The sequence below is a fragment of the Olea europaea genome, unplaced genomic scaffold (assembly GCF_002742605.1).
Source record: "Olea europaea var. sylvestris unplaced genomic scaffold, O_europaea_v1 scaffold290, whole genome shotgun sequence".
Lineage (NCBI taxonomy): Eukaryota > Viridiplantae > Streptophyta > Magnoliopsida > Lamiales > Oleaceae > Olea > Olea europaea.
The window spans coordinates 41,803-69,531 of NW_019247561.1; the positions used below are offsets into that span (position 1 = coordinate 41,803).

A 27,729-nucleotide genomic window follows, 5' to 3' on the forward strand; every position below is an offset into this window, starting at 1 on the left:
CAAAATTTTTGAACCAAACGTTCGATATACAGATTACAGAATATGAGAGATCCCGTGTGAAGAACCCTAATCAATGCTGTTTTGGAGTATTCAATTTAGAGGCTGAGGCTGTCAATTTCCTATGTTCACTGTAACCGACAGAGTCATTCTTTGCACATGTGGTCGGGATGGAGTGAGTCGTTCGACGCTAAAAACAAGACATGCTAATTTAGTCCCGTTTGACCCTCATTATTTGAATTTATAATAAGAAAATAATTTTTTTTTCAAAAATAGATAATTGTGAAAGAATGAAATTTTTTTTAATTTATGTGTAATATTATTTTATTAAAAATTGCATGATTGAAAAGAAGAAAGAAATTTAAGTTAAACTGAAGAGTTTTAAAGGGGGCCAAACGAGGGCTTATTCTATGCAAGTCACTTCAATTCACCGGCTCACACCAACTTATCTAGTGGGTGGGGGTGGGGGTGGGGGTGCGGGGGTACTAAATATTTAATTAAAAAACTGTGCAAATCCAAGTGACTCGCCTTACCTAGGTTAGTGAAGTTGAGGTTTTTGAAGCGAGTCAACTCGTGCTCATGCTCAGTTGACCCACTTAACGCTCCTACAATAATATACACATAGTCACCATCCAATTCCAAATAATGTATTATCCAATTCCAAATAATGTATTAATGAGTGGGCGATGGACGGGAAATTGGGATTCACCACTTTAAGAGTTAATACTGATGTCGACCTCGTGCATTGATCAAAAAATTAGTGCAAGGAGAGAGATGTAGCTCAAGGAACAATGAGAGAACGAAATTTTTATTGAAAGTCTAAATTTAAGAATTCTACTCGCGTTACATAACGTGTTAAATAAAATATATTTGTATGTAGGTTTGGCCCCTATAGTATGGGTTTATTGCAAATCACGGCATTCTACTTTCTTAAGCAAGAGGGTATTTGGAGAGGGATTAAAATTAGTTTTTTCAATAGATTGTGGTAGAAGTTTATGAAATGTATAGTTGAAAAGTTGTGAAACTTATAAAAAGGTGTGATGAAAATTGAATATTTGACTTTGATTTAAATTAGCTCCCGTTTGGCCCCCATTTTGAAGAAATGAAAATGAGTAGAATAGTATTTTTTAGAAAAATGAGTGGTTGAAAGAGAATGAAAAGTTTTTGGTTTACGTGCAATATTATTTTATGGAAGATTGTGGTTGAAAATATGAGAGAGAAAAATGAAATATAATAGAATGGAAATTAATGGGGGCCAAACGAAGGCAAAATCAGATATTAATTCGTACCAAATGGATAGTACTTCTATGTCATGTATAGGACTATAGGTTGCATACCTAAAGATGTAGGAAAATGACATTGTCATTTCATGATAATGGGTGAGAATGACAGCCAGTCTCATAAAGGAATAAAATCTAAAAGCTTAGCTTTCACCACAAATGAAAAGATTGTACATAAAAATGAGTGATTCAAATCACAGTACCATAAACAAGAAAAATACAATAGGTAAAGGGAAATTTTCACAAAAATGTTGCTAAGATTCCACGTGAAACAGATCATTGATAGGTTAAAAAGAGAAAAATAAAAATAAATAAATAAATAAATTTGTCTGCAAATCAAGTGCCACTGGAAAAGAATTCACGTCTCAAGGAACTTTCTCATTACAATTCTCTAACATAATTTCGAATTAACATTTAAATAAATATAAAATTAAAAATGTATTGGGCTAACTTTGGAGGCTACAATTAATATTAGGGGAAATTGTAGCAGTGGTCCCTAACCTTTTCCATTTTTGCGAACTTTAACTTAACCTTCAATTTGCGCCATTGAAGGTCTCTAACCTTTCAAAAATATGCATTAGAGGTCCAACTAGATGGAAACTATCTATTCTACCGTTAGTTGACCAAAGAATTGACTTTGACTCCAATTTTTATTGATTTTAAAAGGACAAAAAGGTAACTTTACATTTTTCTTTCATAAAAAATAAAAAAAATGAAAGAAATAGAAAAGAAAAGAAACAAAATGACAAACACTATTCACCTCCTTCACCAACCCCACCCCATTCCCACGTACCCCAACTAAAGCTAGAAATCAACTCACCATCGTCGTCACTACAACCACTACCCCCCATCGTCTCTACGAACCAAAACCAAATGTCGCCGCTGCCACCACCACTACCACCATCAAACCTACAGTTAAAACCAAAAACTCCACCCCCACCAAGCCATAGTAGGAAAATGTTCATCGATATGATATCCGCCTCTTGCCTCAGTGTCCTCTACCCACCCCAAAAAAACCACCATTGAACTCCCCAACTCACTTCCTACCAGCCCAACCGCAAATGCAAGTTCCCTCCCAACCTTAACAAGGGGGTCCACATAAAGGCCCTTGTTCGTAGTCTCCACCACCTCCATCGTACCCTGCTCCGAAGCTTCGATGAGTGACGGAGATCCAATAGAACCTAGACTTTCACCAGCACTCACAGAACTTTTCGACATTATTTTTGTCCTCCATTGTATACGTAATATTACTGTAGAGTGTAGACCCCTCATTTGCACTAGCAAAAATGGGTACCAAATACTGTAGTTTTTGAAGGGACTCAAAGAAAAACCAAGTTTTTAGAATCAGCAAAATTTAGTATTCACTCTAGATTTGATTTTTAGATTCCTACAAAATTGGATTTGGCAAAGAATTGGAAAATTATCACTCCAAATTTGATTTTATGAATTTCTACAACTGCAAATGTAGGTGGAGGAGAAGATGCAGTGGGCTAGGGAGAGAGAAGAGAGTGGTGGTTGATGAGTGTAATCCACTCATTAAACTAAAGTTTCTAAATCACTTTTTTTATTTGTTCTTGGGCACTTTTGAACGTTTTGATGTGTGTGTTCGTGTTATTTTGCAATTTGGACAACTCTCGAGAAAATACCACAATTGGGAGCCTGTTATGAGCAAAAATGATGATCATTGAAATGGAGCATGAATAAGCAAGTAGTGAAGAAGACTGGAATGGAACATAGGCTTGAAAAATAAATGGGAGTGCTGCAAGGCAGTGGCACTGGCACCAAAAATGGGCGCCGTGAAATCAAGATCCAGCAGTGGGTCAGGCGACCTAGGCGCCAACGAGAGGAAGCACAACAGAAGCACTAGCACCACGGCGCGAGACTTGGGCGCCGCGACGCCGGATCCCAAAACACACAAAATCCGAAATTTTAATTATTTCTCAGCCCAAAAATCGTACTCTCACCATTGAGGACTCCTAGAAAATATAAATACTAAGATGAAGACCTAAAGGAGGGGGTTAGACGACTGAAGAGGAAAGAGAAAAAGAAGCACCAATTGAGAGAAGATTGACCCAATTTGGAAAAGAAATCAAGCAGAAAACTGAGAAATCAAGCAGCAAACTGAGTTTTTCCCTATCTTTCTCTTCTCCATGCACTCTAGTTTGTATTTCATTGCGTTTTTCTTCTCCAACATGAACTAAACTTTTAATCTAGGGTTTGATGTAACCTATTTGAGACATAATTTAATTTCTTTATAGTATTTCTGTTTATTTTTCCAGAATTGATTTGTATTGTTCTTGTTTAATGCTTTCAGTTGCCTGATCACCAATTGAATGAATTGATGCTCTAAATTTGACGCTCGAGAGAGGAAGATTTAGGCGTGATCTAAGAACAATATAACCTAGATTTGTAGGTTTCGAGAGAAAGTGCGAATCTTTGAGGGTAAAACAAGAACCAAGTGCTTGATAATCTTTATATATTTAATTCGGAATAGAGATATTGAGATTAAAATATAGAGATAGGTTCTATTTGATGCCCGAGAGAGGGAAAGAGAATTAATTTATGATTCTTGCCTATGAATTCGGGAAATAGTTTATAGAAGTATCTATAAGGGTTGAGAATTATGTCGATAATATGGTGAAATCACTCCCTAGACATTATGTAATTCTGATCTACTTTTTGAAAATTGCCTCACTTTCCTTGCATTATTCAATTCATCAACATTAGTTTAGTAATCAAACATCAATTTAACATCCGATTGTCTAAATAAAGTAAACGCGGACACAATTATAGTACTCAGTGAAAGTTGAATATCAATCCCTGTGGGTTCGACACTTTTCAATTCCTTAATATACTACAAAACTTGACACCGTACGCTTGCGGTTAAATCACGTTAGATAAAACGCGTGGCAGTGATGTGGTCATCGCCGACAAGGAGAAAAAGAAGATGATGAAGATGGGTGGGTGTAGGTGTGGGTGTGGGTGTGGGTAGGTAGGGCAGATTTCTTTTCTTTTCAATTTTTTTTCTAGTTTTTTATTTTTAGTTTAGTTGTTCTAATTGTTAATAATATTTAGAAAAATATAAATATACCATTTTACCCTTTTAAGTTTGGTAAAGAGTAGTCAAATTTTTATTTTTCAGGTTAACTAATGGTAGAGTAGATGATTTTCCATCCAATTGGACCTCTACTATATATTTTTGAAAGGTTAGGAACCTCCAGTGACACAAATTGAAGGTTATAGTAAAATTTGTAAAAATGAAAAAGGTTAGGGACTGCTACTGCAATTTCCCTTAATATACACCAAGGGCCAAAGTGAATATATTTAGCCCTGATTAAGTTTTGCTAATAATTAGAATTTTTAGGAGATATTATGATAAAAACGTTGATAAAATGTATGATTAAAAAATTAATAAAAATTGTGAATTTCAAAACTAATTATTGATTTTGATTTTTAACTTTTGATTTTTATTTTTTTGGAGGCTGAATAGATAAAAAGCATCCATCTTATGAAAACAATTAAAACGGAACACATTATTAGTTTGTATAATCCTCTGTTACGAGATTCTCATACATATGCCTCCCCTCTCACTCTTCTGTCAGATTAATTATTTGCATGATCTATTATTACATTATTTAATTTCGAAATCGAGCTTTTTTGCTATAAAATTAATTTCATATAAAAACTTAACAGCTAATCGTAAATATTTGAACAGACAATTCTGTAGTGAAAATTGAATTTACAATATGCATTTGTTGTAATGTCGCTAAATCGATTCATTTAGAAACCACTCTTCTACCAACTTTTATTTACAACTATTACCTTGACATTGAAGAAAAGAAAATCTCGACTTGATATCTTATTTTGAAGGAAAAAAAGGTGTGAAACGCTATGATGGGGCCAGCCCCATTTTTCTCTGCACTCTCAGCAATCAATTATAGTCTGTTCCCAGAAAAATATTCTGCTAATTGTATCCATTTCAGGAGCCTTCCCTGTTGAAAGACCCAATTTTCGGACACTTGTTTATTTATTTATTTCATTTTACTTCTTCCCCACTGACTTGTAAGTTGTAACTGGCTTACTGCATAAAAAAAAGTTTTCTTTTTACTCATCGGACTCTGAGTTAAGCCGAGCAATCAATGCTTGCAGATTACTTTCCCTTTGGTTTTTCTCCAGCTGCACCCATCAATTATTTCCCCATGTTTTTTTAATTATTAGTATTATTTTTTATTTTGGATCTTACAAGAGAGAATTTGTGCATTTTGGATCCTGCCTCTTGTGGATTCTTGGGTTCAATCTTCAAGCTTTCAATTCAGATTCTTGAAAATTGAATTCTTTTCTGTTTTGGGCAATGCCCTTTTGGTAATAAAACGATATTGGGTCAGTTTTCACTTGAGTTGTTTATCTCATTTCGTAAACAATCATTTGCAGCCCAAGAAATTGACGTTTTGATTTTTTTTTCCTCCGCTTTTCTGTGATTTATACAGATTTTTCGTGCTTACTATTTATATTAATACAGAATTAATGACTCTTTGCAAGATTTGCTAGTTCCTGATAGAAAATCTTGAAATTTTGCATCTGGGGTTTTCTCAAAGTGATGCATAAAGAATCACAAAAGAATGGCAAGTTTGGTTCCTGGGGTTCTTTTAAAGCTACTTCAGCACATGAATACAGATGTGAAGGTTGCTGGGGAGCACAGATCATCTCTATTGCAAGTGGTTAGCATTGTTCCTGCACTAGCAGGGGGTGAACTCTTTCCAAATAAAGGGTTTTACCTAAAGATATCTGATTCCTCTCATGCTACTTATGTATCTCTTCCTGATGAACATGATGATCTAATTTTTAGTGATAAAATCCAATTAGGTCAGTTCATACATGTTGAGAGGCTAGAGGCTGCCTCACCTGTACCTATTCTTAGAGGGGTTAGGCTCGTTCCGGGTCGACACCCCTGCATTGGAACTCCTGAAGATATAGTTGCAACTCATTCTCTAGGATTCCTCAATAGCAATGGTAATTCATCTTTGGGGTCGAAATTGATTCACAAAGACAAGTCGCCTTCAAAGTTGTTGAACAATACTGAGGCAAAAGAGGTTAAATCTGTGCTTTTGAAATTGAATCGTAGTGCTAAAGAAGATAAAGTTGATAAGAAGATGCCTGGATTGACTCGATCCAAGTCTCAGTTGTCAAAGCTATATATAACTTCGGATGAGAAGAAGGAATCTGTAGGAAAATTGAATTCTTCAGGTTCAAGGTCTATACCCTCGTCGCCAACGAGCTGTTATTCATTGCCTACTTCTTTTGAGAAGTTTGCAAATGGGATTAAACAGCAGGGGAAGATCAAGGGACTGGAGAGGTTGGAGAAGGCAACTGCTAAATTGGGGTCAGGGGAAAGGGCAATTTCTGTTCGTGGGGCAAGTCCGACCACAAAGAAGGTGCTGGGTGGGAGTGTGATGAAGAATATTGTTCAAGGTCTTGAATTGGGGCCAAAGGCTCTGAGAAAGAGTTGGGAAGGGAATATGGATGTCAAGGGTAGGGAAAGTCCCAGATTGAAGGTCAATAAGCATGCCCAGAAGCCGGAAGCGCGGAGTACTTCTGTAAGTTTTTTTGTTCTTTCATCGTTTGTTAATAATTTGTCAATTAAATGCTAGGGCCTTACTTAACCGGAAGAAAAATGAGAACGAAAGAATTGCAATTTGCGTCTATGCTTTTAGTTCAGTTGTATTTAGATATAAAAATTTAGAGAGCTGTTTATGATGGTACACTGGTATGATGAAATCAATTAAATATTTTTGAAGGTTTTGTCTAAACTGTGTAGTCTGTTTTTGGCTTTCCATCCCATTCAGTGGAAAATTGACTGGCTTGCAGTTTAGAGATATTACTATTATACATTGATCTAGTTTACACATGTTAATACTTTTTGTTGAATTATCTAGTGAGGTGCTGTTAATCTTGGCAGCTGCTTTTATTTTATTTTTTCCATTTTTTTTTTGGAAGAGTATTATGTAATGCCAACTGAAATTTGAAGTTTTTGAATAATAATTCTGGCATCTCCACTCTATTTCGATACATTCTGCAGGTACCAAGGAAATCGACAAGCGAAAGGTTGCCATCTAAAGAAGAGAATAAGGTTGAGTCTTCAAAATCATCCCGGGAAGAAAATAAGGTCAATGCATCTGTGAAGAAAGCTTCGACAAATGCAGATTTGGCTGATAATAAACCAACTGCACAGAGAGTTTCGCCTGGGAAGAAGTCTGGAGAGTCTGCTAATCATGGGTTCCCTGGCAATTTAGTCAAGGTTTCTCTCAGTAAAAGTAAATTAACAGATGGAACTTTTTCATGTGCATCACTCCCGTCATCAATTGTAAAGCTTGGGAAGGTACACCGCTTTCTATTCAATTTCTTTTCGCCCACCTTGTTGGTAACCTTGGAGCCTCATCCCATCTCGTTGACTCATAGATCCATTTTTTTATTTGTTTAGAATTTCTGATAGCTGAACTCCCCTGTTGAAAAATTTGCTGCTTAAACAACAGACAAATCTAATCGGGGATAGTTAAACATGAATTACTCTTTTCGTTCTTTCAGTGAAAATATGACCAATACTAATGCTACCTTCTAAATAATATGCAAGTGTTTCTGAATTAATATTGCCTGGTGATTTACATGTTGAAATAACAGTAAAGAAAGCTGGAGTTTCTTTAGTGAGAACCTTCCTTTATTGCAAGTAATATTTCATCTTGATGTCATTCTTGTTGGCTTATTGCATTTATTATTTGATTTACTATGCTTTGCTTGTTATATTTGATACATTAACTTATCTGGATATGAGCTTGAGATTTCTGATTGCAAGAGCTTCCTTCCCATACAGGACGTATTGAAGCATAGAGATGCTGCACAAATGGCTGCCATGGAAGCAATGCAGGAGGCTTCTGCCGCAGAAAGTTTACTTCAATGTCTAAGGTATTTTCTTGAGAACGAAATGTCGAGGATTTTTCGATTTCCTTTAATTGAAATAATTTTAGAGCCTCACTACTGGTTATCAACTGGTCCTAAATAGTTGGCAGCATTTTGTAGGCTAATGAACTCAGATGAAAAATGCATATTCCAGTTTTCATATAACCTCTATTGTTTTGTTGATTTTTCATGTAGGAAGGAGAGTTCCCATTATGAGACTTTATTTTTCTTAAGAACCTTTTCCTTCTATGCTGCCATTTCACTTCCTCCAATCTAGCATATCCTATATTTTAATTTAGCTGGCACGACCAAATCAAGTTGCAAAATGTCCAAAACTGAGTCCATTGGTCAAAGTCCAATTTCCAAGGAAAAGCAAGTGGTTGAAACTGTTCACCAGATTAACCATGATTCTTCTGCACTTGCTGAGGTTACAACTATTTGAAGTTTCGTCTTAGCTGTTATCTAACAAAGGAAAAGTTCCCTTGGATCTTTGAAGCTGCATTCATATACCATGGATTGTTGTCTACTATATCTTTGCTAATATAGGTGAATTCTTAATTCATTAGAAGACATAATTTGATAGTTAAAGGCAGCCAAAAATGTAAACATGAACATGTGTGTGCGTGTGTGAAAGACACCACGAGACGGACAAACATTTATGGTTTCGTCCCACTTGCAAACAGTCCAGATCTCATCCTGAACTCTGTATCTTAAGTTGAACGAGTTATATTTACACAATGAGCAAGGATTCGTGAAACATTTCTGCATCACTACTAAAGAAAACAGAGAGATTAAATCCCCCCTTCACCAACCCTGAGGGGTAGCTCAGTAGTCAGGTTATGGGTTTGCACCCCAATGGTCATCAGTTCGAGTCCCCTCAGGGTCACTGAGGTGAGTACCCGATTGTAAACTTCAAAATCCCGTGGGGTTAGTCGAGGTGTTTGTAAGTTGGCCCGGACACCTGCGGTAGTTAAAAAAAATAAAAAATAAAAAATAAAATTCCCCCTTACCCATCCTTCTCCTGAATGTATATATTTCCCTTATTTGGGCTTCATTTTATTCAAAATGCATCTTTTTCTCTCATCTAATATTACGCATAAATCCAAAACTTTTCCTTCATTTTTAACCACACATTCTTCAAAAAATTACTATTCCAAAATTTATTTTTCCCCATAATTTAATTTTAATGGAGCCCAAACAAGGCTGTACAGTGCTGCAAAATGAAAGAAAAATGTGACTTGACTACTGATAGGCATCTTAGATATCTGTACGCATTTCAGCTGTTGAAAATCTTTTGCATAGTTCCCGACTGCTTAAACCTTGTGTGCCTCTTCTTATTTTTTTTCCTGTTTTGGTATGCGGCACAGCAAATTGGAGTAGAAAAATGCTAACAAATGTTGGGTAACTACAATATGATATCACTTGCTAAGACCGTATATATTTCCTTAAGGCTGATGAAGGTTCTTTTGTCAGTCTGAAGTAGCATGTTGGACATTTCGTCAGTTAGACAGCTGCATGTGTTGGCGGCGAGTTTCTTGTTGATAAAATAATAAACTGAATATAATTTGAGACATCGATTAACATAAAAATTGTATACCTGTCCATGATTTATTTACAAACTAGCCAATGGAAAGATCCCATACTGATTACATGATCGAAGTAGTATGGAAATAATCTCCGGAAATATGGAAGATATAATAATATCATGATTCATGGGATAATGGAGATAAATCTTTAACATCTATTTCCTCTAGTAGTTTGTAAAATGACCTCTCACATATGTTGGCCCTGAACAGATGACTAGCTTATGTTGAGTTTCGTTCATGTTCTTGTTTAAACTCGTAGTTGCTGGTAGAAAGAAGTTTTCCTTTCATGTCATAGACCTCAGAAAACATTTTTCGTAGGTTGGTGATTTATGATTGAATGGTTTATCTGAACTTCATAGGTAATTTTATCAATTTTGGGGTAACTAGCCTCCAAGTAGTTATGCTAACATTGATTATTGAGATTTTGAGCAGTTTTTGAAAAGGGTAAAAGGGTGAATGGCGTTTCATTGCCTCTGTGGGGTGATGTGCAAGCACCAGGCAATTTGAGGTTTAAAAACGTAAAAGAAAATATTATAATATTTTAGAATTATAAAAATTCAAAATTATACTTATAATGAACTGTATACATCTAAAATATTTGTAATCGAGCTCCATGGGCATAGCGTAATGGTAAAGTAGGAGGTTTCTTTATGAAGTATCAAATGTTAAAAGTCTCGTGGCTGGAAGGCAATATTCACGTTGGAAGGCAGATATCTTGTGGAGAGAAAGTTATGGTGTGCTCTGTCACCCCTCCGGGGGTCCCACCCGCACGTCGTAAATGGGGGTCCACATGGAGGAGGATTGCTTTCCGAATGTCCAATTCAAGTGTGTATAAGTTGTGACTGCATCTGATTTGCCCAAATGGCAAACCGGGAGGAAGGTAACTTCTCAAGATTAGTCGGGCGAAACTTGGATATTTGAGTCAACAAAAAAATGTGTGTAATCGAACATTTCACAAAAAAATAAAATTAAGATTCTAATTTTCAATTTTCAATGGTAGCAAGAAATAAAGCGAGGAAGAAGAAATAACATAACAAGACCTTCGTGATCAACATTTCAGCTAAACTGAATCTCGGAATAACTCCTCCTCATATGTGCTTAATTTTGAGAACTAGGATTTTTCTTTTTTTTTTTTTGGATTTGTTTGACAAATATTTACTTCCCTTTTTTTTCCCCCTGGATTCGCTGGTATAAAAGGTTGAAAATTATTTTTTCCATATAAAAGGTTGAAAATTTTACTTCTTTTCTTTATTTTTTCTTTTCCTTCCTGAGAAAAGTGAATTTTCGTTCTAAAGTTGTTTTTACTCTAATTGCTTCATAGAGAAAAAAAATCTAATTCTTGATCTTTTGCTGGATTTAATTGAACTCAAGCAAAGGACAAATTCCAGGGTCATTAGAGAGGCCGGGTCTCTTCCTTTTCCTAACAGAAAATCAGTACTTGAATGCCATTCCTAGCCCCCTTTCCCTCCATATTTATTTGCATTTCCTACTACAAGACTATTACACTTTTACCCTGCTAACTAAATAACTATTGAACCTTCTAGACTAACAAATGACATAGTTGCAACTATGTGAACCAGATTGGGATCTATAACACTCTTGGATGACTAGTTAGTTTTGACATTGTTGGAAAAATAAACTGAGCTATTTGAGTAGTCAGACCTTGAAATAACAACCTTATTAATAAAAGGTCTGAATTAAAGTTTGTCATTTATTTGTAGTTACCTGTTTGGGAAACTCAATGTGCAATTCAGTTCAAGTCAAACTTGTTTGTGCTTATTTGGAAGTTATATTGATCCAATTTCAGAGCAGAAGTTTCTCTAACTTAGATTACATTCAACTTTTACTGGTAATACTAAAATGCTAACATATTGTCGATACACAGGTTTTATGATCTCTCTCTCCCCTTTTCATTATTCTTTGTGACACACTTGTGAAGAAATAGTTAGTAGAAAATTCTACCAAATATTGACCACCTCATACTGAAACCAGATTTAATCCAGCTTTGAGTTAATATGGTTTTCTACTTTTCCTGTAGTTCCTAGCTGAAGTTCAGCTAAAATCACTTTATTTTGTCCTCGGAACCTGGTTTCAGCCCTCCCTTACTATTTCCTTACTTATATACACGTCATGTTCTGAAAAGTATATCTTCATTGGGAAACTGGCTGACCAAGAATTCTCCATTTTCACCTTGGATTGGTCAAAATAACACTTCTAAGCTTATTTCATTTGGTTCTCCACTGATACATTCTCTTTTTGTGGAACAGCACATATGCTGAGTTGAGTTTGTCTGCTAAGGAAGATAACCCACAGCCCACTGTCGAGCAGTTCTTGGCCCTGCATGCAAGCTTGAATAGTGCTTGTATTGTTGCTGATTCTTTATCGAAAACTATTAGTTCTGACTCTTCACAAAATGAAGATCCATCTGAAGAAGTGCAAAAGGTCACATTAGACAGGTGTAAACGCGCAGCTTCTTGGGTTCATGCAGCATTGGCTACAAATTTGTCATCCTTCACACTATATGGCAAACCGGATACCTCAAGCCTGGCTGCAGCATCAACTCTGGCTCCAAGCCCAAAAGTAATTCCGATTAATCAACCCGTTTTAGCTCTTGAGAACTCTACTAAAAGCACAGCTCCAAAAACCCTGACCAAACATCGACAGTCAGCAAGCTCCAAGAATCACTCTTCTGGAAATCCAAGTCGGGCAAGTGGTGGATTAGCTGTTGGTCACAACACAAAAACTTCACCCCTGATTGATTGGGTTAAAGGAGATGGTCTCGATGAGTCTGTGGACTTGGCAAAAATGTTGAGGTTGGAGTCTCAGGATTGGTTCTTAGGTTTCGTGGAAAGGTTCTTGGATGCTGATGTGGACACCTCAGCTTTATCAGATAACGGTCAAATAGCTGGCATGTTAAGTCAGCTCAAGAGTGTGAATGACTGGTTGGATGAAATTGGGTCTTCCAAGGATGAAGAAACACCTCGTGTCTCAGCAGAAACAATCGACAGAATAAGAAAGAAGATTTACGAGTATCTTCTAACTCATGTGGAATCTGCTGCAGCTGCTCTTGGTGGTAGCTCACAAACGTCACCAGTAATGGAAAGCAAAGTAAGAAAATGATATCTAGAAATCATATTTTCATATTTCTCTTTCAATCGCCAAATGGTTGAAAGGAGCTCATAAATTAAAACTGATGTACATAACTTCACTTATATTGGTTTGAGGTATATAGAGTAGGCTTTATTGATGCGAAGTGGCATTATAAGGGAAGTTGAAGATTTGCTTTGTCTTTGTTGATTGAACATTTTTTTTTTCCTGAGAAATTCACAACTACAGTGGCCCTTTTCGTTTGTTTAACTTATTCTCAGTTTGGCAATATTAACTCATCTTTTTTGTAGCTTGCAGAGATTCCTTCTTCACATCCAAAACTATAGATAGCTTTAACAACTGAGACTTTGATCCTGTCAATTCATGCAACAACTTTGCCTGATGTTACCGTACTTAATTTTTATTGGTAGTTCTGAATTCTTCAGTGAACCTGTTGATTGGGTTAGGTAGATAAATAATTTTGTACGTGCTGTGAAGTTTGCGTATCAAGTATTTTTCCGTAGTCAACTTGACTAGAACAAGCAAGTGATCAAGGAATGCTAGAAGGTGATGCAGCTCGATTCTATACCCTTCCAAGCATACATTTGCTATTGTAACTTGAACTATTGGCAACGCTTAATATTGAATTTAATCTTCTTTCTAAATTCCAATGTATCTATGCAAACAAGGTACAGTCAATTTACAAAAAGATTACAGTTATTTAAAAATTTACCTTTGAATATGTAGTTTATAGAAATACCATAGAGGATTGATGAGGCTACCTCCTATTTGAGACAATCAAGTGTCAAGGTGAATTTGGAGCATGAATCTTGCCTAACAGGGTTTGTATTGAATGCGATAATAATCGTGGTTTCTGGCAGTCAATCATTTATGAGAAGAGGCCATTATTATGCTTTCGTCATAGACATTGGGGCCACTCCTCAAATTAGTGTAATTCGGGAATCCTCCTCCTATTGAGACCACTCCTACTAGAATTGATAAGGGTAAAAGTAAGGTGACATTTTTTGAGTCGAGGAAGCAATGGGTACTAATCTTTGATGTTCCTCTTATGGTCTTCACTACTCTTATTGTAGTTCCTTTTGTAACACAGATCATACGTATTATTACTATACCGGTGACAAATATGATGTAAATACGAGTATAATGAGATCAAATGCACTTGCATTCCGACCGGCATTCAGTGGACCAGATTCATCGATTAAGTGTGCATTAGATGATGTAAATATGAGTATGATGAGATCAGATGCACCTGCATTCTAACTAACATTCAGTGGACCATCGCTCGGACGGCCCTTTCCACTAGATGGGCCCCATTTCCCAAACAAAACCTTTCACCAGTGAGTAATATATGATCAAATTTCTATGATTATGACATGTTTCAAACTAGAACCATAATATGTTCTATATATTACAAGAGAACATACCCTGAAGAGTACCCTTGAGTCGTTTCATACATTCATTATATTTACTATTATCATTTACTTTGATATCATTTTGCACTTTATTATTTGTTGGATGTTAGGTCTATGTTCCCTCCTTTACCTATCTTTTCATTTTTATTATATGAAGTAATATCACTAGTGATCTTTGATTTTTAAAAAAAAAATGACAATTTACACAAATAATTAGCTAGGCCACAAAAAAGTTTCTTCATCATTATTACTATATGTTAAAGAATATTAACTTTTTTACAAATTCAATGTGTGTATTATTTGAATCATTAACCATAAAATGCATTAATCATAGTTTACTTACGCATGTTGTGAAGGATTTTTGAGTTCTCTATTACTTCTTTTCTAGTCTTTATTCATGTAAGGCCTACGAGAAATGTTACCAAATTTAATTTGTATTTTTAATTTTGAATTCTCTAATAGACCTATTGATTCATCGATATAAACAAATAATTATTTGTTCACAAAATCAAGCATTTTTTTCATGGTCAACTCAAGTTGGACAAGGACATGATCAAGTAATGCTACAAAAGTGTAACAACTTGATCTTATGTTGTGCTAAGCATATATTTACAATTGCAATTTTTCGGATTAATTATAACGCGTACTATTAATGTTTTATTTTCAAATTCCATATGGTTTGGGAACCATGCAAACAAAATGCTGCCAATTTGTTAAAATATGTCTATCTATACTTAAAACAATAATTCCTCTTGAACAGGCTCATAAAACAGAACTACAGAAAACAGATTGATGTGTGAATTAATAATTTGGTGTTATTATTATTTTTTTTTAAACTTTCCAATCTTGAATTGATACGTGTCTCCCCTGATTTTGAATCTGTCTCCAAGCCTGTTTATATAGCATGTTTGATAATTAAAAAACTAACTTCGAAAATGTGGGCTCCTAAGAGTATACAATCGAGTTGAAATTCTTTGTGGCAATCCTTCATCAAGTATTTGTACGACTTTATTGGCTATAACAAAATGTTGAATTACTAATGTTTTACAACACACACAATTATGTAGCGAAACTACGAAAATGTTTCTTCAGTATTGTTACTTTTGGATATTTTATAGAGTATTGTCCTATCCATGTTTATTACAAAAATTCAACGTGTGTATTACGTGAATCAATATCCATAAAATGCACTAATCTTGGTTTAGTGATGCATGTTGTGAAGAATGTCGTTATTGATTTCTTGTTTCCTAGTATTGCGCCATGTTAGACCTATGACAAATGTTACCAAATTAAATTTGTTTTCTTAATTTAGAATTCTTCAATTTATTAGATGATAGTAATTCAAAAATTTCTTTGAAAATGTAGGCTTGGAGGAGAGTGCAATCGAGTTGTAATGCTTTGTCGCAATCATTGATCACTTGCTCATGTAACTTTTATTAGCTATAATGAAATGTTCTATTTTTCAAATTTCACAACACTTCAAATTAATCCATTCTTGTTAAGCAGTGGATGAACATGAGTACTCTCACCTATTTCACCATGGGAGATAACAAGAAACTTAATAGAACTTTGAAATGAAAATTTAGGAATGACAAAAACACTCGTCATACTCAATAGGGGGCGGGGGATTCCACCTTGGGCAGGTACGGGTAACAGAGGCCTCGCCAACCATCGCACAGTTCATTTATTTATTTATTTTTAAGAATTCAATACTTTAAATGAAAAATTCCACGAAATTTCATTAATTCTATTAGAAGATGGCAACTAAAATTACCTTAATTTATTAAATATATTTGAATAATTTAACTTTTAAGAATAAATAAGTTACTTAAAAAATTAATAACTTTATTATTGTCTCATTTTAAGGAATGGAGATAATAAAATGAATTATCAAAATTTGGAAAAAAAAATTAAGCAGACACTCATCCTGTCCCACCTAAAACTGGTAACAGGGCAGATTCAAGGCTAAAAAATACTCAGCGGGACGGGGCGGGCTCCGTTGCCACCCCTATGAAAATCATGATTAAGAATCACACAATCCAGAAAATAAAATATTGGAGGCAATACTACCAACAAATAAATCTTGAAAAAATGCCTTTCATGGAGTGGCTGAATTGGTGAAGTAGGCGAGCGCGGAAATCTTTAGTTACGAATTCGATTCTCCTTACCAATATTTTCTCGGTCGAGCCTGTCGCACAGAACTTATTTAGTGCGGTTTACTTGGCTGCCGTGGTTTGCAAACTATTGCGTAAGTCCGAAGGTTTATTTAGTGCGCATCCAAATGGTAGCGGTTGCGGGTTCCCGTAAAAAATAAAAATAAAAAATCTTGAAAAAACAATAGTTGTAATGATTAGGGACCTCAACCAAAATTTTATCTTTTCATAAAATCGATCATGGTAACATTCCTCTACGATTCTCTCTGTCAAGTCTCTAGAAGGAAGAAAGAAAAGCTAATGAAATGAAGAAAAGATTCAAATGATCTTCTGTTAAGCCAGACCAGCTGCCATGGCCTCCCACCCTCGTTCAACGGTTTCTCTTTCCTTCTATCCGTTCTCTCTCTTTTCTATACGTATAGATGTATTGTGATATACATAACTGTGCGTACGAAAAAATATTTCATATTTATGCACATTTATGGCGTCTAATATTCTAATTTTAATGCATGGAAAATGATTGGCACGATCAGGATCTTCTATCATGAATCTGTATTCATTTAATTGAGGTTTAGTAGAATTGGATTTTAATTTGGACTGTGATTGAATTTGGACTCGTCATTATCATTCAATATGGTTTACTTGTAATGAGATTTGTCTTCTTCTTCTTCTTTCAATTGTCACATTATTCATTACTCTTTTTGATACGCCAATTTATTGCTAATTTCATACGGCATCACATTTTAATAATATCTTTTTATTATTAGGTTTTTGCACTTTTGCTAATAGATTGTTTTAGTTCGCAATTTAAAAAACTATTAGTTTCAACTCTTCAAAAAATAAAAAAACGAAACTATAAGTTTCAAGGTTTGTTGAATTTTCCTTCATCTAATCCTTAAATATTTAAAAATACAGATTTTTATAATGTTTATTTGTAACAATATTACTGTGGATAATTTGATATTTCCTTAATCCTGTTGTAAGTGTTTAAACTTTTGCTTGCTTAATTAATACATGAATTTAATGGAAATTGGAGTTTCTAGTTTGTGTTTTGGCGTAAAGATTGCTTCCCTTTTTTTTTTCCCCTGAATATTTTATAGATGATGGGTTCTTTTAATTTCCATTCAGCATTTTTATTATCATTTTGTTTTGGAAGGGGTCGGAGCTGTGTATATGGCCAGAGATGAGACAGCTTTGCCTAAGAAAGAACCTTTTGTTCGAGTTCATAAGGTTTTTGCCTATTCCATACCGGACCATGAGGGGTGTTAGTCGATGTCTTAGAAGAGTTTCACGTTGTTGCAGCATCACCAACATGTCATCCCGTTTGCACATTGAATTGGTGAGTCATAATCTCAAAGTTCCAACACTCTTGAGCAAATGCAAATATCAAGTTAATAAATTCTACTCCCTTGAATTCTCATATATGTGGGGTTTTGGGAAGACGTAATCCTAAGACAACATCAGATTGTGTCAACATGTATTCTTATGGCAGATGATACATTCCCTGGTCAACCAACGTTGAGAAATATATTTATATAAGTTGCTCACAGATTATATAGATATCAATGACCCTTTTTGAGGTATGATGAATTCTTAGCTTTTCCTTCTTTCTTTTGATACTTTGTCATTAATTTTGTTCTTGGGATGATATTATGATTGTTCTTCTAGAGAAAGGATTGATGCAGACGTGCAGTTTGAATAGTACTTAGTGCTAGGTTAAGACACATTACTATTTGTATCGATTTTTCAGATATAATCCTGTAAACACTAATGTGAACATTGAGTTAACTGTGTTCCCTTCACTTTGTCACGCTCGTTTAACCTCTAATTTGCCAAGAATGGTTATGGCTAAAATTTGATGCTTCTGACTAACTAGAGGGATAGATGTTGAGTTGAGAGACAACGGGCATGGGGAAAAAAAACCACCTATTGTGTCCAATGATGAGTTTCGTGCTGTTATATCATCCCCAATGTCATCTAGTTTACACAGTGAATTGGTGAGTCATTATCTTAAGTTCCAACAATATTGAATAAACGCAAAGTTTAATTTAATAAATATATTCCCTTGATTTTTCATATGTGTTGGGTTATATAACATCCGAGTGGTTTAAAATATCTTCTTTGATGGTTGAGAGAATCCTAGGTCAACCAAAATGGAGAAATGATAATTATACAGGTCAACCACAGTTAGACTATATGGATATCCGTGTTACTTCCTCTTGATTATATGCTTAACTTTTCTTCTTTCTTATGAAACTTTGTCAATAATCCTATAATAACTGTTCTTTTAGAGAAAGCAGGGAGTTCGAATAGTAGATAGTGTCATGTGAAAGCACGTACTACTTTTTGTGTCAATATTACTTATATAGTTCAGTAAACACTGCTGTATTGTGTCTAAGAAAAAACAGCACACTCTTATTTGAAATGAAACCATTAATTTGTGAAAAGCACTTGTAAACTTTAAAGCTTCTGAGTATTTAGAGATCTAGATGTTGAGTTTGGGAGGAATGGCATAGGGGTAAAAAATATCGTCGCCCGTGGAATGGAGTTATAATTTTGTAGCTGAGCAAAACTATCAAGTTCCAATTTAATAACTTTTCTGTGTTTTTGTTTATTGAGTTTAGTTACAGAACATTGTGTAAATGCTTATATAAGTGAAACATGAACATTCAACATATAGATTCCTGACCGTCAGATTGTAGAATTGCTGGAGTTGAATTGTAGTCACTTGGTTATCTAGTTCAGTTTGCCTAATCAATTATTAACTTCTGGTTTGGGAACTACATATTATTCAATGGCAATAACACAACAAGAGAAATGATGACAAAAGAGAAACAAATGAGAGACTGGGGAAAAGAACTACTAAAGTTGTAGACTCTGATGAATGAGAACTTTATGGTTGACAGGTTAAGGTTTTAGAACTGGAAAAGTCCAAATGCTAGGGGAGAATTTTGAAGTTGTGGATGTGATAATTTGCATTATTAGGCTCAATGCTGGAAAGACGCTATTTGAATGGCGTCTTTTTAAGTAGTTTGGATAAAGGTAACTGAGGAATTGATTTTTCATTGGATGCTTTATCATGCTGAGCATAATTCTGTGCAGCAGCTGGGAGACGTTAGGCATATCTGTTTCTTCTCTTAGTCAATCTCCATAGGCCTCTTGCATGTTGTTTACTGTCACGATAGATACGTGCATGCTTAGTTAGAAAAACTAGCACAATTATGCTTATCTTGTCTTTTTATTTGCTGTAGGTACCTTGCCTTAGAGACAACTATGTATATATATTACACGACGAGGATACTGGAACAGTTGGACTGGTTGATCCTTCTGAAGCTGCACCTGTTATAGATGTGTTGGATCGAAGAAAATGGAATTTGAATTACATACTGAACACTCATCATCATCATGATCACACAGATGGCAACATGGAATTAAAAGAAAGGTATGGTGCAAAGGTATGGTAATTTTACCTTTTGTAGTATCTGGCCCTTCTGCGCATGTGAACCCAGACAAAAATGCATGCACGTAACCATTTGTACACATGTTAATGACTTTGAAGACAATGCCTATTACAACTTTTCAGGGGAAATCTTTTTGAAAAAATGTAGTGCAGGTTGTATTATCTTTGCAATTCATGAATGTCTTTGTAGGTTGTGAAACTTGAGAAGGATATAATAGATAGATATTTGATTTATTCTGTTGAATTGATTTGATAAGTAGACTGAATGTTGTATTCTAGAGACAACTTCACTAAATCCAGCCACAGAGAAGTGAGGCAGCTGTCACATGTAGAGGGTAACTTGTATCTAAAGAGTATATTCTTTGGGGATGAAGTGTGGGGACTTGAGACTTTTAATGAGGCTAAATAGGATGTGACTAACTGCCGTTAGTTTTCCCAGTTAAGTCTATTAGATGCAAATAATCAATCTCATTATCTTATCATTAGCAAGCAATTAAGCATCGGATTGGTGAGAAACTACGGAATGTGGAATTGTTGTGGACTTGATGACTTGAGCTTGCCATCAGAAAATGCATGATTAAAATGTCTCTTTAGAGGTGTCTAAAAATATCCTCACATATTTTTTCTATTAGCCTCCTCGTGTTAAGATGCATCAATGGTATATAAATTTTGAAGCTGGGAAATTTATTTGGAGGATGGGTAATGGAAGAATTCACCTTTAAAATGTTTTCCTGAGGGGCCATATTATCTAGTTGAGTTCTGATCAAGAGATAGATAGGGGTGACTCATCGGGGACCTGATGTCTCTTCCCTTCCACATCAAAAAGGCAATGGATAGTCGGTATTTTATTACTTCAGGTTATACTTATAAAGCTGCGTTTCGCTTTATAATAGGAATTAAGATTGTCATTGTAAATTTGTAATCAATGTTTAAATGAGAGAGTGCATATTCATATTCAGTGACTATCACATTTCCCAAATTGTAATTTTTAGACCGTTCTACAACCTTGTATACATTCTTGTAGGTCATTGGATCAAGTTTCGACAAGGAGAGTATCCCTGGGATTGATATTGCTTTGAATGATGGGGATAAATGGATGTTTGCAAGCCATGAAGTGCTCGTGACGGCAACTCCCGGTCATACCAGAGGTTTTGTCTATAATCTTAATAATATGTTTCTTCTTAATTTGAAATCATGGAAATAGAGCATTGACTTTAACTTCAATTTCACTGTAATTATTGGAAACCAGTTCACTTCCTGTAATTGTTTTGCCAGTTCAGTCTCAAATTACCTGTTGCATATTTGTGAAGTAAATGTGGTCAACGCAGGATTATGCTTCAATTTTTTGAATTGGATTTTTAGATGTGCATAAGATATCCATACATGTCTACTTCAATATTCTTCCGCTTGAACTTTAGAATCATTCAAACTACTTCAATATTCTTCCGCTTGAACTTTAGAATCATTCAAATTCTCTTCCATCCCAGATTTCTTAAGCATGTTTAAGTGGAAATTAGAAATATTCTTCCATGATTCTTGGACCAGATATAGGCAATTACAAACCAGCAATAAAAGCAAATAGCATCTCGCTCTGCTTGTGATTGTTTGACTTGTGATCAATCAGAGTGTAAGTGGGTTTGGGATCAAGTGGACCTAACTGGTTTGGAATAGACTCTTCTGCAGAATTAGGGGTTTTAGGAAGTAGCATTCTTTCCAATTCCATCCCACAACCATCTAATAGATGGGAATTTATTAGATTTCAGAAAGGAAAAAATAATATTTTGTAGCAAGAGCTGGGCATACCGACGTGACACACAATCTGTCTAGAGAGTACTGCATAGGCATGGTTTGCCTGTATGGATATGTCATATCTAGACCTGGACATTTCCGTGCATTGCCCAAAAAAAAAAAAAAAGAAAGAAAGAAACTTGACAGTAAACAGACTCGAGCATGGACAAAAATCACATCACTTAAAAAGCCGACGAGAGAGAGAGAGAGAGAGCGAGAGAGTTGAGTTGTGTGGATATTAATATTTTAGTATGAATTTCTACAGTAATTTGCCCTTTCACTGAGAAATTTTGGTTGTTTTGAGTGGTTGTTTATGTAAAAGTTTCTGCTTTTAAGTGAAGCAACTTAATGCTTTCCCAGAACTAATTTTGATAGATGAGCAAGTTAAAGTAATTCTAAAGAAGATTGTCATATATACATTTTCCAAATGATTTTGATGAAGTAGCCTTGTTCTGATATTTTTCTCAGTTGATTCTACCTTGATGCCTAAATCTTTGATGTTTTCCAAATCGAGCAGGACATATTAGTTTCTACTTCCCTGGATCAAAGTCAATTTTCACAGGAGACACTTTGTTCAGCTTATCATGTGGCAAGCTCTTGCAGGGAACTTCTGAGCAGGTGATTAGGACATTTAGTATACTGATGTTATTTCTTTTATAAGCTATCGAGTTTGTGGAAAGATATGCTCAATGGTTAACACTCATGCTACAAAAATGTATAAATAAAAATGAACCCCAAGAAAAGGATTTGATCTAAAAGTCATGATGTTAATCCAATTTTTATACCAGATGTTTTCTTCCCTGAGTAAGATTAGGTTGCTGCCTGAGGATACAAAAATATATTGTGGTCACGAATATACATTGGTAAGCCAGGTTGAAATTTCACTGTTATTTTTTTTTTACTTTCTATTTATTTTGTCTTCAAGCTAAAAGCTTCATGTAGGCTAACTGCGTTACATTTTTGTTCAGAGTAATTCGAAGTTTGCACTATCTATAGAACCGGGAAATGAAAAACTACAATCTTATGCTGCCCATGTAGCACATCTCAGAAACAAGGGATTGCCAACGGTATTTTCTATGGCTCTTCGACTTTCTCCCTGGATGTTTATAGGTGAAATATTGCCTGCAAGTGTTAACCATACTGCTGCTCCTGTGATGAAAATGTCTGCATATATATCACCTCAAGGTTCATACTAAAAATGTTTCATGATTGATTCACATGGCCATAATTGGCTAAGCTTAAAAAAAACTACTTTTTGGTTACATTTTATTTTCAAACGTGTCTGGATATAGGTTAATTCTTTTCTTAATTTCAAATTAAAGCTTACATTAGTATCAAACTAAGTCACTTATTTTCAAGATTAACCAGTAAGAATATTGATTGTAAAACTAAGCAGAACAAGCCATAAAAGTCCCCCAAGACTTTGTCCAGGCCTCGTTATGAATATGCATCCCTGCTTTAGTAAAATAAACTTCATGAAATATGGAGCTTCTTGCCATGATAGTAACACTTGTTTATAGGTTACAAATGAAAATGATATGGATTCATCGCATTTTAAGTTATAACATCTTCTTCATTTTTATTATTTTTATTTTTGCTTTCTTTCTTTGGGGTAATTGTACTCCATCGCTTTTGTGGAAAATTTATTTGTTAACCATATGTCATTGACTTGCCTTAGATCCCTACGACGTTAAAGCAGGAGAAGTTGTGTAATCCGTTCCTTCGCACTTCAATTAGGGAGATTCGACAGTCGCTAAATATTCCTGAATCAGTTAGTGGCGAAGAAGCCTTGGACGCCATCTGTCGAGCCAAGGACAACTTTTTGGTTCAGTAAGGAATTGTTTATTTGTTATATGGACATAGAAGACAGTGAAGCACCTTGCTTGTCCTCAAGTGAAGACGACTTTTTTGGCAATTTGGTAATTTATATTAGTTAGGACTAGATAGTATTGAAAAAGAAGTTCAAAATCTATATTGTATTACCCAGTACAATCTAATATTGTTTGCAAAACATGCACTTCCGCCTTGTAATACTTTAGCCTTATTGTGTGGTGGTAGAAAATAGAAGCTAAAAATACGTAGTTGTAGTTTGATTTTTAAAGTTCTTCGGAGCTTTTGCCTTCACTTTAAAGCTTAGTTATTTTGCATTAACGTATTACAATTTACTTTTTGTGCGTTATGGATGGTCTCTCTTTTTTATTTCACCCTTACCCTCTTAAAGGAAGTTCAAACCTATTTTACCCTTAGCCTTGGCCTCTATCTCTATGACATTGTCTCTTTTCATCGAAGTTAAAATCAAAATAGGTAACCTTTTAACTATTTAAATTACATCGAAAGGATTTCATAATATTTTTATGTTGATTTCTTCTAAAAGGTAAAATTGACATTTCTACTCAAACGAACGAAATTTTGACAGTACGAAGGAATCAGAATATTTAGTATTCACTACTATTATACTTTTTAAATTTTAAATAAATACAAATTAATAATTAGAACATTTTACGAGTAAATTTTTTATTCAAAAAATAGAAATACTATATAATTTCTTTTTAAAATCATTCTGCCAATATAAATTACAAAATACTTTACACTTTACCAATATCAAAAGCAATAGCATCACCACTCCATGTTTGGTCGTGCAATGATGATGATCCCGTATTGGTAACGTCACCTTAGAGTATAGGTGTTAAATGGGTCAAACCGAACCACTCGACTTGTGCCGGCTTGGCTCAATTCACCAAACGAGTTAGCTAGCGTAATCAAAATGTGATTCAACTCGTCCCATGAACTCACCATTTGCCAGCTTGTCAATTTTTTCATTGAAATTACATTTTTTACTCGTTATGACAAAATAACTAGAACGAGAAATTTGGTGCTCAACTCATGCCCGCGACTTGCCCTAGACTCGAGCCGAGTGAACGAGCTACTTGCTCCACTTAACATCCAACTTCATACGTACCAAAATTGTCTTTCCCCAAATCAGTAAAATTCGAGGTAATTGTATTTAGTTATCTATAATTAGCCATTTGCTTCTCTTGCATATTTACCCAAATAACCTTACTATTTCCTGCTGCTACAATAGCACCCTTATCATTTTACGAGGTTTTGCTTTGTGCGCCATCTGTCATATATAGCCATTGTCTCCTACTCCACCTACTTCTCCAATACATGTTCATTAACTTCTACATCGAAATTAGGCAGGCCATCGAAATTCTCGTATAAATCAAAATTCATTTCGTCCTTAGAATTGAAGAAGACAAAATGGATATTTTGTTCTCAAAGTCATCTTCCATTGTTAATTCCATAGTCGCTGCATCTTCATGCCACCTCAATAGCCAATTTATCAGCTCAATCAACACCTTAACCTGTCGACGCAATTGTTTCATTTTTACCAGCTGCAATACCAGTGAGACTTATTGACGTAAATGTGCTAACTCATCGCATCGTATTACATACTCCATCACAATGTCAAGAACTGTAGGATATAACTGAACTTTGATACCAAACTAATGCAACAAAATGCGATTAACACTCAAACACTCATTGATTCAATTGGATAACAATAATTTGATCACCAAATATTCATTGATTTATAATACTTAGGACACTAAAAAATTTATTCATGAAAATGTTTCGCGCAGGTTAGTCGCTAACAATTAAAAGGGATCAGACGATTGTGTAAGGGATAAATCTCTTGAAACAAAGTCCCAAAAAGGGGTGTTCTTTATTGGCGATAACTTTACAATTGAAAATAAAAATAGAATGCCTCCAAGGGGCGCAAGCACATGAGTTACTGAAAGAAGTGTTTAAATCTAAGTTAAGGAATTTAAAATTACATGTTCTCTATTCGAGAGTTTTTGATTCGGTCCCCTTGCTCTATGTCCTTCCTTCCTTTTACACTCCCTGGATGATCTCTTTGTGATCAACCGTCTAAAAACTGTTGGATCGTTCTATAACTGACCACTTTCCTCGTAATGGCCAACTTGTCATGGAACTACCTTTTCTAATTGCTGCCATTACTCTTTGTCGTTCAACCGTCTTCAATTAAGTTCCTTGAATCGTGGAACGTGATAGGGCTGCTTTAATAACTGCTTTGATAACTGCACTTCTTGATAACCACAACACTTCATGTTTGCTAAAACCTTGGGCGACTCGAAGGTTTGGGCGAGAATAGAGTAACAGCTCTGGGCGACTACATGGCACTCCATTCGCTCAGATTCTGGGCGACTTGCAAACTTGGGCGATGGTGTTACCACGTTCCTGAGCCTCCCTATTTGGGCCTTCATCTTGAATTGTCTGATTGGGCTTCGTTCTTTGGGCTATCTGATTTGGATATCCTCCAATTGAGCTTCATTCCTCGGGTCGTTCGATTTGGGTTGAATTTTTAAGTGTCAACAATTAACCCCCAATATGGCAGGATTAATACCAATTATTAAATTTTGCCATATTCACTTTGTGTTTCCAGTAACATTCGAAATTTCCAAGAATTTCAATCATTGTTTTCTTCCATAGCTTGAAAAGGTACGCCGTTTTGCAAACCCTTATAACCCCCAAACACGCCATTTCACTGCACCATTAAATCACGCCTCACTTTTTCGCGTTTCTCTCCCACGATTTACTGTTCATCTTTTTGCTTCCCTACTACGTAACTCTGAAAAAACTCCGTTTCATCCCTAATGGCTTCTTCACAATCTCAATTTGGCGACTCCTTTAGTTTTGAAGACTTTCAGAAACTTCTGAGTCGTCCATACATAATTCCGAACTTTCTAACGCCTGCCAATATCGAACTCAATGAGTTCTACCTAGGTCCTTTCTTCAACAATGCAGTCGAACAGGCGGCGGTAGGCCAGCTGTTTCCTTGTACTCAAGGCCCTCCATTTCTAAACTCTCTGCCGCTAGGGCCACTTCGCGAAAGAGGTATTCTCACTTGGCCTAAATCTAATAAAGTTTTCCGTAGGTGGCATGCTCGCCTTGTGGACCATGGTCCCACTAAGGCACTTTTTGATAATGCTAGAATTCCTGATTTGTTAGAAATCTCTCTTCAACCCCCTACTTTTGACTCAGCACTTTTTTCGATCGCTTTGAGTTTTTGGTCTTCTGAGTATAATACCTTTATTTTCCCTCTTGGCCCTATGTCTATTACTTTAAGGGATGTTGGGGCCCTAGTGAATCTGCCACCTTTGGGCGATACCATTTTTCCTGGTATCTTGGTTTCTGGTGGTGCCCCAAAGTTTGGTAGAAACCTTACCGAGTCTTATTCAAGCCTGCAAACCCTTCATAACCATTCGAGCACTGAGCCTTCCCATACTGAGCGAGTGGCCTTTCTTCTGGTTCGGCTTTGTAAATATGTTTTGTGTGTGCCAAGCATAAAACCCTCCCTGAGTTATTTACCCATAGCGCACGAATTGGCACGTGACAGGCCTTTGAATTTATGTTCATTCTTTTTGGCTGCCCTTTATAGAGGCATGTCTTCTCTTCAAACTCAATTAAAGAATGGTGCATCTCCCACTGGTAGTGGACCTCTCTGGTTCACTCAAATGTGGTTGAGATCCTATTTTTCATTGTTTGGTGCTCCACAATTTCTCGTTCTTCTGCTAGCTGCTATGGGCTAGCCATTGAGCCCTTGGCTCCTGTAAATATGTCTAGAAGGGACATTTTTTCATTCTTCTATTCTTTGGATTCAATCCCTTCCTTCTTTCATTTTCCTCCCTTTTTGACTCCAAACTATGTGCATCCTCCCTCCACTATAGACAGCGCGAGCACCTCTCTGCTCATTTGGATCCAGTTTTTAACTGGGAGGGAGTTATTTCATGATATTTTAACTGGGACCAATGCCAAGGTAGGGGTAGAAATATATGCTCCCCAATTTTTTGCTCGCCAACTTGGTTTCGGACAAACCTGGCCTGTTCCTCCTTGCTATTCAAGGAATTTGATTGACCGCTTCCATATTATCAATAAGGCAGAGACAGAGGTTATAAATGCTCGCAATCTTCT

The 27,729-nt window shown here is 35.6% G+C and overlaps 2 protein-coding genes across 4 annotated transcripts; both read left to right on the forward strand.

The window, feature by feature from the left end:
• The first annotated feature begins 5,117 nt into the window (after window positions 1-5,117).
• LOC111384336 lies at window positions 5,118-13,629 on the forward strand. 2 transcript variants are annotated; one of them, XM_023008603.1, is made up of 5 exons: window positions 5,118-6,871; window positions 7,354-7,653; window positions 8,143-8,234; window positions 12,082-12,922; window positions 13,213-13,629. In XM_023008603.1, the coding sequence occupies exons 1-5, from the start codon at window positions 5,897-5,899 to the stop codon at window positions 13,246-13,248; spliced, it is 2,244 nt and encodes a 747-aa protein (XP_022864371.1). In that variant the 5' UTR covers window positions 5,118-5,896; the 3' UTR covers window positions 13,249-13,629. The 2 variants fall into 2 exon arrangements, with proteins under 2 accessions (XP_022864371.1, XP_022864372.1); XM_023008604.1 differs by having other exon boundaries at window positions 13,220-13,629.
• Window positions 13,630-16,747: 3,118 nt separating this feature from the next.
• Window positions 16,748-23,836, forward strand: LOC111384359 (hydroxyacylglutathione hydrolase 2, mitochondrial-like). 2 transcript variants are annotated; one of them, XM_023008632.1, is made up of 8 exons: window positions 16,748-16,863; window positions 17,644-17,826; window positions 19,739-19,942; window positions 20,972-21,095; window positions 22,253-22,353; window positions 22,524-22,598; window positions 22,704-22,802; window positions 23,414-23,836. In XM_023008632.1, exons 1-8 carry the CDS (start codon window positions 16,840-16,842, stop codon window positions 23,567-23,569), a joined length of 966 nt encoding a protein of 321 aa, XP_022864400.1. In that variant the 5' UTR covers window positions 16,748-16,839; the 3' UTR covers window positions 23,570-23,836. The 2 variants fall into 2 exon arrangements, with proteins under 2 accessions (XP_022864400.1, XP_022864401.1); XM_023008633.1 differs by lacking the exon at window positions 16,748-16,863 and adding an exon at window positions 16,870-17,354.
• Window positions 23,837-27,729: the final 3,893 nt, after the last annotated feature.